Source organism: Lithobates pipiens, unplaced genomic scaffold, assembly GCF_037356315.1.
Source record: "Lithobates pipiens isolate NorthernLeopardFrog02 unplaced genomic scaffold, aLitPip1_a1.2 Scaffold_22, whole genome shotgun sequence".
NCBI lineage: Eukaryota > Metazoa > Chordata > Amphibia > Anura > Ranidae > Lithobates > Lithobates pipiens.
In genome coordinates this window covers 88,196,677-88,209,060 of record NW_027507784.1, presented here as the reverse complement: position 1 = coordinate 88,209,060, position 12,384 = coordinate 88,196,677, and the positions used below count along the sequence as shown (strand labels likewise).

Here is a 12,384-nt window from a genome sequence, read left to right as displayed (position 1 = left end):
CAGCTCCCAGTAGTGCGTATGGGCAGTTATTGTGTCATAGGCTCAGAGATGGGTGCGTGGACTCCCTCTAGTACGCATGTGCACTTAGTGCGACTGGCAGATTCCGCTAGTGCACATGCGCAGTCAGTGTGACTGGCAGCTCCCTCTAGTGCACATGCATAATTAGTGCGACTGCCAGCTCGCTCTAGTGCACATGTGCAGTAATTGTGTCGTAGGCTCCATTATGGGTGTGTGGAATCCCTCTAGTGCACATGCGTAATTAGCATGCGTGACTGGCAGCTCCCTCTAGTGCCACAGGCATAGCTATTGTGTCAGAGGTTCTGGGATGTGTGTCGGCTCCCTCCAGTGCACATGTGCAGTTTTTTTTTTTATCTGCAGCTCCCTGTGGTGCACATGTGCAGTTACTGTGCCATAGGCCCCAGGATGTGCATCGGCTCCCTCTAGTGCGCATGCACAGTTTTGTGCCCGGTGCGAACATGTTCAGATTCCCTCTACTGCGCATGCTTGTTTTCGGTGTCCCTCTAGCATGCAAGTGTCAGTTAACTTGCAAATCTCTGCCTGTCACTGGAAGAGAAAAGGACCATCACGAAGGTCACGTGACTGCAGAGAAAGAATTAATAAAAGTGTTTTTGGTATTAACCCCCCTGACGGTATTCCCGAGTCTGACTCGGGGTGGATTTTTCATACCAAAAGCGGTATCCCCGAGTCAGACTCGGGACAGCGTCGCTGGATCCAGGAGGAGGTTTACTTACCTTCTCCCTCGGATCCAGCGTTGTCTCCCCGCTGTACGAGCGAGCCGTGTCTCGCTCGATGCATCACACCGCCGATCTCCGTGCCCTGCGAGCGTTGCGACGCACGGGCACGGAGATCGGCGCCAAATTCAAAAAGTGAAACAAACAGTAAACATACAGTATAATGTAATCTTACAGATTACATTGCTGTATGTAAATATTTCACATCCCCTTTGTCCCTAATGGTCTGTCCAGTGTCCTGCATGCAGTTTTATATAATAAAAACTGTTCTTTATGCCTGGAAACTGGAGATTGCCCATAGCAACCAAAAATGTCACTGTACATCAAAAATGATTTTAGACCAGCTAGAAAACAGCGATAATAAATTGGAATCACTCGCAGAATTGAGAGATAGCGATTTGTGGGGAGATCCGTCATCAAATACTGAAAAGTATTGACAGTGACAATTCTGCAACTGAGCAAATTTCAGTGTTTTTGATTTGGATTACATTATTGAATAATTTTTATTATTGTTATATTATTATTTGGTACAATTATTTATAGTTATTTATTATATTATAATTTATGATTTCATTTTTCAAACTTTATCATACCCGGGATGTCTGCTAGACTCTGGTTTGGACAGATTTAAGTGAGTTATTCCTAAGAATTACAGGACTACAATATAAAACGCCAAATTTTCATGCAAAATAATGGTACCGCTTTTAGCACCTAAAATCTGAAATAATCGTACCGCCAGGGAGGTTAAATAAAATTTTTTTTTTTTTTTTTCTGAAACATCAGAGATAGTGGATATATAATAAAGGGATCACTTGGACTGTTGGTTGTATATTGCTGAAATGTCTACTTTAAATCTCAGCGGATCAAACAGACGAAGGAGTTTGTACCTCTCAGCTTATCTCTTGGGCTGGTCTTCAGTGACCTCGGTATAAAGTCCATATCCAGGCTTCACAATAAAGACTTCAGCCTCTGAGCAAAGGGCAAGTTCTCCCCATGAGAAGCACAGGATACAATGTGACAGGGAAGATGGACACAGAGCACAAAGGACAATGTGCAACCATGAGTCCCACCTCATAGCCGATCTTAGATGACCGGTCTCCAAGCTACGTCTACCGGTGAAAGTCACCCCCCCCCCCCGGCTCACTGTGATGTGGGCAGCGTTAAATTTTTTTTTTTTTTTTTTTTTTTATTAAATGGAGATAAAAGTGGACCTTCTCCCTAAACTATCCTCCCCATCCTTCTCACAAATTGTAATTGAAAGTTATTAAAACTGACATAGAAACAGAAAAGCGACGGTAGAAAAAAAAAAAAAAAAAGACATTGAATCTGGCCAAATTTTTTTTTTTTATTTATTTTATACATGTTTTGTCATTTTTCTTTTTTCTCCCAATATGTTTTGTATTTTTTTTTTTTTTTTTATTTCTCTACGTTTTGTATATATTTTTTATTTCTCTACATATTTTGTATTTATTATATTATATTATTTTTTCCTCTACAGGTTTTGTATCCCCCCCCCTACAGATTCTGTATTTTGTTTTTCCCTCTGCAGGTTTTGTATTTTTATTTATTTTTTTCCTCCACACGTTTTGTATTTTTTTTATTTCTCTAAATGTTTTTTTTTTAAATTATTTCTCTAAATATTTAGTATTTTTTTTTCTCTACGTATTTTCTCTTTCTCCACATGTTCTGCATTTTTTGTTTCTCTACATGTTCTACAGAACCCCCGCCACTTTTTTCATAGAGGTAAGGTGAGAGGGAGGTGTTCTGTAGTCCTAACACATTCTCTGTGCTGAAGGACTGTAAGCTGTAATAACATTTTTGTTGTGTTTATTCATCACCAATTTAATATTTTTTTTTTTCATATATAAATGGCTGGCACACTAAACTTACCATGGTATGGAGAAACGCCACGGTTCAGAAACTTCAGGAACTCCCTGGCTGCCACCTGCGCTGCCTCCCGTGTGCCCTTCATGGCTGCCTGCTGGAAAATAAGCGAAGGTCAATTTTATGTGTTGTAATTAATGTAGATGACACAAATCAAAGCTGGCAGGCCTGTTTTGGCCAGCAGGTGGCGTATGTATGCATAGTGCAGGTCAGGAGTGAATAAAATAACAGATTTTTTTAAGGTTCTTATTGATTAAAAAAAAATAAAAATGTGCAGAGCTACAGCATCTCACAAAAGTCAGTACACCCCTCACATTTTTGTAAATATTTAATTATATCTTTTCATTTGACAACACTGAAGAAATTACACTTGTCTACAATGTAAAGTAGTGAGTGTACAGCTTGTATAACAGTGTAAATTTTCTGCCCCCTCAAAATAACTCAACACACAGCCATTAATGTCTAAACCGCTGGCAACAAAAGTGAGTACACCCCTAAGTGAAAATGCACAAATTGGGCCAAATTAGCCATTTTCCCTCCCTAGTGTCATGTGACTCGTTAGTGTTACAAGGTCTCAGGTGTGAATGGGGAGCAGGTGTGTTCAATTTGGTGTTATCGCTCTCACTCTCTCATACTGGTCACTGGAAGTTCAATATAGCACCTCATGGCAAAGAACTCTCTGAAAAAAAGAATTGTTGCTCTACATAAAGATGGCCTAGTCTATAAGAAGATTGCCAAGACCCCGAAACTGAGCCGCAGCACGGTGGCTAAGACCACACAGCGGTTTAACAGGACAGGTTCCACTCAGAACAGGCCTCGCCATGGTCGACCAAAGAAGTTGAGTGCACGTGCTCAGCGTCATATCCAGAGGTTGTCTTTGGGAAATAGACGTATGAGTGCTGCCAGCATTGCTGCAGAGGTTGAAGGGGTGGGGGGACAGCCTGTCAGTGTTCAGACCATACGCCGCACACTGCATCAAATTGGTCTGCAGGGCTGTCATCCCAGAAGGAAGCCTCTTCTAAAGATGATGCACAATAAAGCCCGCAAACAGTTTGCTGAAGACAAGCAGACTAAGGACATGGATAAGGCCCCTTTCACACATGCGGACAGTCCGTATTTCATCCATCCGTTTGCGGATGAAATAAGGACATACATGCATCCCTATGGGATAGGGGGTGTCTGCGGATGAACATCCGCAGACACCCGCTATTGTCCGCCTCCACTATGGTCCGATTCTGCAGACGGAGGAAAATCCTATTTTTCTATCCGTCTGCAGAGCGGATCGGATGAACACGGACAGACGGTCCGTGCTCATCCGATCCCCATAGAGGAGAGCAGAGCTGACAGGGCGGTCCCTTCCCTGTGTGCGGAGACCGCGCCGCCGGCTCAGCGGGGACAACGGAGCGATCCCCGCTGAGCGAGCGGATCATCACAGGGCGGATCATTACTGATCCGCCCTGTGTGAAAGGGGCCTTACTGGAACCGTGTCCTGTGGTCTGATGAGACCAAGATAAACTTATTTGGTTTAGATGGTGTCAAACACGTGTGGCAGCAACCAGGTGAGGAGTACAAAGACAAGTGTGTCTTGTCTACAGTCAAGCATGGTGGTGGGAGTGTCGTGGTCTGAGGATCACACCTGATGGACTGGCCAAGCATGGCTCCAGACCTAAACCCTATTGAGCATCTGTGGGGCATCCTCAAAACGGAAGGTGGAGGAGCGCAAGGTCTCCAACATCCACCAGCTCCGTGATGTCGTCAGGAAGAGCGCACAGGCCGGAGAGGAGAGTACAACTGGGGGGATCCATAGTGGAGAAGGATCTGGGGGTTTTGGTAGATCATATGCTCAATAACATGCGATGGCAAGTTGCAGTTTCCCAAGCGAGCAAAGTCCTTTCTTGTATTAAGCACTTCAGCCCCGGAAGGTTTTACCCCCCCTAATGACCAGGCCATTTTTTCCATACGGCACTGTTACTTTAACTGACAATTGTGCGGTCGTGTGACGCTGTATCCAAATACAATTGATGTCCTTTTTTTCCCCCTCACACAAATAGAGCTTTCTATGGTGGTATTTGATCACCACTGCGGTTTTTATTTTTTGTGCTATAAACAAAAAAAGAGCGACAATTTTGAAAAAAATATAAAATATATATATAAATATAAAAAAAGTCCCCCCCCAAAAAAAGTCCCGGGGGGGGACTTTATTTATTTTTTTAACACTAGTAATGGCGAAGATCTGCGTCATCACAGCAGACAAATCTGATCCTAAGTGATACTTTTTGGGGGACCAGTGACACCAATACAGCGATCAGTGATAAAAAAAATGCACTGATTACAGTATAAATGACACTGGCAGGGAAGGGGTTAACATCAGGGGCGATCAAAAGGTTAACTTTGTTCCCTCCCCGTGTGTGGGAATTGCTGGCAGGAACAACACAGAGATCACTAATCACAGCAGCTGCAGATCTCCATGTTGTCCCCTGTCAGAACGGGGATCCGCCTTGTTTACATAGAAAGATCCCCATTCTGCCTCCCTGTACCGTGATCGCGGGTGGCCGGCGAACATCGTGTCCGCCAGCCACGTACATCAGCCCCTCCTCCGGTGGTCCGCGCTATCTATTGCACGAAAGACGTACAGGTACCTTGTTTTGCACAATAGAGCTGCCCTATCACAGTAGATTTTTTGATAGATAGATTAGATAGATTAGATAGATTAGATAGATTAGATAGATTAGATAGATTAGATAGATTAGATAGATTAGATAGATAGATCATTTTGCCCCCCTGTACAAAGCATTAGTAAGACCTCATCTAGAATATGAAGTTTAGTTCTGGTCTCCAGTTCTCAAAAAAGGATATCGGGGAACTGGAGAAAGTGAAGAGAAGGGCAACCAAACTGATAAGAGGCATGGAGGTTCTCTATTATACTTACTTTCCCCACACTTCTTAATAAACTGATTCCATCCTCATACCTCCTATACTTTACCTTTAATTTGTATAATTCTTGTCTACTGTATTCACTTTATATGATATAAACATTTAAGAAATATTGTGTGTTACTTTTCATAACATAATCGCCTATGTGACGCATTACAATTTATGTGTATAATATATATATATATATATATATATATATATATATATATATATATATATATATATATATATATATATAGGCTCCTGAAGAGCAGGCGCTATGCGTTTTTCAAAGTTAAACTTTGGTTTGGATTTATTTGTCTAAATTGGACCTCTGCATCAGTCTGACTGGACTGTGAGATGTTCAGCCTGGCCACAGGGGGGCACTGTCTCTTGTGGCAGGCGTGGAACTATGGTCCGGTTAGGTGCTTAAGTTACTATCTTTCGGAGCCAGGTCAGTGGGAGTGGCCCTCTCGCTGTGCCCTCTGGGAGAGGGTATTTAAGATGTGGACGTCACGTGGTTCGGGGTTCAGTTCCAGTATGATGTGCTGACTACATGGTCCTCCTGACCAGCCCCCAGGAAGGCTATGGCCTGGGGTGCAGATCCACCCGACTAATGCCTCGGGGCTGGCTAGCCCAAGGCAGGGAAACTAAAGGAGGATTCTGAGGGGGTTGGGTGCCCTCTCCGCTTTGGGAGAGACCCATAGAACTTCGAGCATTCCAGGAGAGGACTCGTTAGAAGACCACATACGGGTTGGTTTTCTTAACAAGAGCCTGGAAGGGCTGAAGTAACCGAGAGAATCCGGTCTTGTGGATATCGCCAAGCAGGCTGAAAGATCCAGGTATCCTACAAGTGTTCTACAGCTTAGTTTCCCTACGTGTTCTACAACGGGACATCCCCTAGACATGCAACAAGGAAAACGGAAGGCAACGGTAAGCCCAAAAATAACCAGCAGCTCCTTCGGGGGTTAATGCTACATATACAAGAATGTTATTATCTTTCTTTGTAAACCTGAACTATATTTAAAGCGGAGGTCCACCCTAAAGTGGACCTTCCGCTCATTGGAACCCTCCCCCCCTCCGGCGCCACAATTAGCACCTTTCAGGGGGGAGGGGGGTGCAGGTACCTGTACAGTACAGGTATCTGCACTCACTTCCGGGATAGCTCTCTGCGGAAAGGGGCGTAGATTACGCCCCTTTCCGAAAGTCCCCCGCTGCCTGCTGGGAAACACACAGATCCCAGAGGCAGCAGGTCCATCCTGCGCAGTAGGGAACCGGGAAATGAAGCCGAAAGGCTCCACTTCCTGATTCCCATACCCAAGATGGCGGCGGCAGCACCCGAGAGACGATCGAGAGATCGGCTTCGGGTGCCGACATCGCGGGCGCGCTGGGCGGGTAAGTGTCCTTATTTTAAAAGTCAGCAGCTGCAGTATTTGTAGCTGCTGGATTTAAAAAAACAAAAAACGGCGGAACTCTGGGCGGACTCCCGCTTTAACTCAAAACAATAAAATATTTTAACCACTTCCCGACCGGCGCACGCCGATGTACGTCGGCAGAATGGCACAGGCTGGCATATTGGCGTACAGGTACGTCTAATTTTATATGCCGCCCTGGCATCGCGTGCGTGTCGGTCGGGACCCCTGTGAGTCCGGTCGCGGGTCCTGTGGACTCGATCGCCGCGGGGATACCCGCAATCGTCTCACGGGGCGGCTGAACGAGGAGATGCCGTTGTAAACAGCATCTCCCCGTTCTGCCTAGCAACAAGTGACGCTGATCTCTGCTCCATGTGATTGGAGCAGAGATCAGTGTTCACTAAAACAAAGCCCAGCCTCCCACAGTTAGTAACACGCCCCTAGGAACACTTAACCCCTACACTGCCACCCACTGGTTAACCCCTTCACTGCCAGTGTCATTTACACAGGAATCACTGCATTTGTATAGCAGTGATTGCTGTATAAATGACAATGGTCCCAAAATTGTGTCAAAAATGTCCGATGTGTCCGCCATAATGTCGCAGTCACAATAAAAAAAAAAAAAAAAAAAAAAAAAAAAAAAAAAAAAAAAAAAAAGAAGATCGCTGCCATTACTAGTAAAAAAAAAAAATTATTAATAAAAATGCCATAAAACTATCCCTATTTTGTAAACGCTATAACTTTTGCGCAAACCGATCAATAATCGCTTATTGTGATTTTTTTTTTACCAAAAATATGTAGAAGAATACGTATCGGCCTAAACTGAGGGAAAATATATATTTTTTTATATATTTTTGGGGGATATTTATTATAACAAAAAGTAAAAAATAATGCGTTTTTTTCAAAATTGTCGCTCTATTTTTGTTTATAGCGCAATAAATAAACACTGCAGAGGTGATCAAATACCACCAAAAGAAAGCTCTATTTGTGGGAAAAAAAGGACGTCAATTTTGTTTGGGGGCCACGTCGCACGACCGCGCAATTGTCAGTTAAAGCGACGCAGTGCCGAATCGCAAAAAGTGGTCTGGTCTTAAGCCAGCAAAATGGTCCGGTCTGAAAGTGGTTAAAAGAAGAGGCATGCAGCTATGAGGAAAGATCAGAGGAACTGAATTCATTCTCTCTTGAGAATGAGATGAAGGGGGGATATGATCACCATGTACAAATATATAAGGGGTCCATATAGTGAACTTGGTGTTGAGTTATTCACTTTAAGGTCATCACAGAGGACAAGGGGGCACTCTTTACGTCTAGAGGAAACAAGATTTAATCTCCAAATATGGAAAGGTTTCTTCACAGTAAGAGCTGTGAAAATGTGGAATAGACTCCCTCCAGAGGTGGTTCTGGCCAGCTCAGTAGATTACTTTAAGAAAGGCCTGGATTATTTCCTAAGTGTACATAATATAACTGGGTACTGACATTTATAGGTAAAGTTGATCCGGGGAAAATCCGATTGCCTCTCGGGGGGGGGGGGGAATCAGGAAGGAATTTTTTCCCCTGCTGTAGCAAACTGGATCATGCTCTGCTGGGGTTTTTCGCCTTCCTCTGGATAATCTGTGGGTGAAGGATTGTGTATATGGGATTGTATGACTTCATTTTTTTCCCCTAGGTTGAACTAGATGGACTTGTGTCCTTTTTCAACCTAACTAACTATGTGTCTATGTACACACACCCAGCAACTCTAATACAATCCTGCCTAGGTGATGTCTGATAAGGTGAGATAAATTATCTGACCTCACTTCTGAATCATCAACTATGAAAGTAACCGGTCTATACTTCCTCCCAGAGCTAGTCTGAGGACCTGTCTATGCTTCTGTGTGCTTTACATGCACGTTCACATGTGCTGCAAACAACGTGTTCAATCTGATCTCCAGTCTTGCACAGTTGTACAGATTCCTGAAATAGCTTATTCTAATTCCACTGCACACTGTGAGCTTCTCACAGTGTACATTAGAAGCTGCACTGAGTCAGATAGAGCCCGCCTTATTTCCTGGCTGGAGAACATCCAGCTCCATCTAGCCTCTCCTCCCCCGGCCTGCACGCCTCTCTGCCCTGGAGGCTCCGTATCACATGAGGGCATTACGCTAGGGTGGTCTGTGTGCAAATATAGTGTGCCTAGGAAAGCCCAATGACACCCACCCATCAAGGCATTTTGACATTTGCAGGACTCTTTTCAGGAGCCAGCCCTCTATTTGCATCAGGGCTGAGGACTCTTGCAAAGAGTGCAGGGCGCTGTGATGTTTTCAGGAAGCCATGTACAGCCCCCTGCCGGACCCTCTCATCACAGCCATGATCTGCCCACATTGCATAGAGAAGCACAGAGAACCAGTGATGACATGTAAGGTATGTAACAAAAAAATAAATAAAAATAAAATAAAGGATTGTGTTTAAAAATGTGATTAGTACGTTGATGGGAGGGAAGAGAGGCAGTACATCAACAAAACAAAAAAAACACAAACAAAAACACTCTAAAAAGAAAAAACTATTTAAGTAAATAAAAAAACACACACACACAAAAACTCAAAGAAAAAAAACATTTATAACTATATAAAAAAACACAGACACACACACACACACACACACAAAACCTCTAAACAAAAAAAATAAAAAACCCCAAACAAAAACAACAAAAAATAAATAATAATAAAAAAAACAAAAAACACACAAAAACACTCTAAAGAGAAAAAACAAAATAACAAAAATAAAAAAACACACACACACACAAAAACATTCTAAAAGAGAAAAACAAACACACACACTCTCTAAAAAAAAATATAACACACACAAAGACACTAATAATACAAAAAAAAAAAAAAAAAAAAAAAAAAAAACCACACACACGACAAAAAAATTAAATAAAAAACCCCCACACACAAAAACACTCTAAAGAGAAAAAAAACAAATATAAATACATAAAAACGCGTGCACACACACACACACACACACACACACACTCTAATATAAAAAACACAAAAAAAAAAGGAAATTAGATTAAAATGTGGTTTGCCTGACTATTAAACAGATTCTAAAGTCTACAGAACCCCACCACTCTATGATGAAGAGGAGGGAGGACGTTTCTGTAGTCCTGTGGTAAGGTACTATCATTGCTCCCCCATAGATACCGTGCAGTAAGTGAGCATTGTCACTCTAGGACAGGAAGTGTGTTACTGGCAGGATCACCAGGTAAAAACAAAGAGGTTGAAAAAAAACCTTAAAAAAAAATAAAATAAATAAAAGTATAAAAGTAATGCAGCCACCACATCTAAGGACTTGAAAGCTGCGATAAGTTACATTGTTGCTCTTAGAATTAGATCCACTAAACTCTCATTCACACTGAATTACAGTTTCAAAATTGTACAACTTCACCTGAACTCACACGGTTTCAAAGTCACATTTCAGTGCGACTTCGGAGCCGACCCGAGACACATCGGTGCGGATTCATACACAGATGTCTATTGAAGTCGACAAAAGTAGTGCAGGAACCACTTTTGGAAATCGGTGCGGCATCGCCCTGATTGGGACGACGAGGTTTAATCGCATCCACATACAAAGCATCCAATGTATCAATCACAGAGCTGATCTACACTGCATGTCAGAGACTGAACTCCTCACTACAGCTGCTGATTGGTAACAGGGATTAAATTGAGGCAGCTGTCAGCGAGGGGTTAAATCTCCTCTGCACGTCGCTCCAGCCTATGTCAGCGATATAATGCTCAGGGTACCTTCTCCTACCTGGGGTGACTCACCTGCATAGCTGTGCAGTAATAAAGTGATCTGTGCAGGGTAAGGCACACTTCCTCTATACAGAGGTCTCTGCCCAGCAAGATTTATTGTCTGTGCTGCTACCACTGACATCCTGCTATGGTGGGGACCTCTGGGGGATGGGAGGTAACATTGCATCACTCTACTAAACCGAAAGCGAGAGTTTCCCTGCGAATGTGTTCATGGATAATGAGGACCGGGGAAGACTGTTTATAGCAGTGCTTGTTATGGAGTTATTATACAAATACAGCGACTCTGGAAATTTACAGGATTATAGGGGTCTTATATGTGGCCCTGGAGTCTGGACATCACCAAAGGGCCACACATAATAGTTAGGGAATTTTGACTGTCCTCTCAGACTGGACCACAAACCTTCCTCACTGTGCTATAGGTTTTCTGCTGCACCATTGGCATGGTTATATCTTCTTAGTCCTCTCCATAAAATTATCAGAAATTTGTGCATAAAGTAGAACTATAGGCAACATTTTTTTTTCATTTTGGAAAGAGTAAGGGAGGGTTACAGCCCCTGTCAGTTTATTTTTTACCATCCCTGTCCCATTGCAGAGATTTCGCTTCACTTCCTGCCCCACAGCCAAACAGGAAGTGAGGAAATCTATGCAATTTAAGGAAATCCAACACACACACACACACACACCCAGGTTGGGTCTTAAACAGCAAGGGGTGTGGCCTTGACAGGAAGGGGTGGGTCATATTTAAATTAGGGGTACACAAGTTTAGTGAGGCCTAGGGCAGCACAAAACCTAAATACACTACTGGATTGCAGACATACTATAAGAGATGGTCAGAAACTGCAGACGTAACACAAGAGATGGTCAGAGACTGCAGACATGACACAAGAGATGGTCAGAGACTGCAGACGTGACACAAGAGATGGTCAGAGACTGCAGACATGACACGACACAAGAGATGGTCAGAGACCGCAGACATGATACAATAGAAGGTTAGAGACTGCAGACATGACAGAAGAGATGGTCAGAGACTGAGGACACGATACAAGAGATGGTCAGAGACTGCGGACACGATACAAGAGATGGTCAGAGACTGCGGACACGATACAAGAGATGGCCAGAGACTGCAGACGTGATACAAGAGATGGTCAGAGACTGCAGACATGACACAAGCCATGGTCAGAGACTGCAGACATGACAAAAGAGATGGGCAGAGACTGCAGACATGACACAAGACATGGTCAGAGACTGCAGACATAACAAAAGAGATGGGCAGAGACTGCAGACATGACAAAAGAGAGGGTTAGAGACTGCAGACATAATACAAGAGATGGTTAGAGACTGCAGACATGACACAAGAGATGGTCAGAGACTGCGGACATGATACAAGAGAGGGTTAGAGACTGCAGACATGATACAAGAGATGGTCAGAGACTGCAGACATGACACAAGAGAGGGTTAGAGACTGCAGACATGATACAAGAGATGGTCAGAGACTGCAGACATGACACAAGAGAGGGTTAGAGACTGCAGACATGATACAAGAGATGGTCAGAGACTGCAGACATGACACAAGAGAGGGTTAGAGACTGCAGACATAATACAAGAGATGGTTAGGCCGCGTACACACGGGCG

General features: G+C 43.4%; 1 protein-coding gene across 1 annotated transcript in view; it reads right to left on the bottom strand.

Annotated features, from left to right (window-relative positions):
* Positions 1-10,888, bottom strand: part of DNPEP (aspartyl aminopeptidase) — a gene marked incomplete in the record, with an annotated part of 52,975 nt that extends 42,087 nt beyond the window's left edge. The window contains 2 exon segments of the mRNA XM_077447848.1: positions 2,643-2,733; positions 10,751-10,888. Of these exon segments, the coding sequence (XP_077303974.1) occupies positions 2,643-2,733; positions 10,751-10,873 (214 nt within the window).
* Between the last annotated feature and the right edge of the window lie 1,496 nt (positions 10,889-12,384).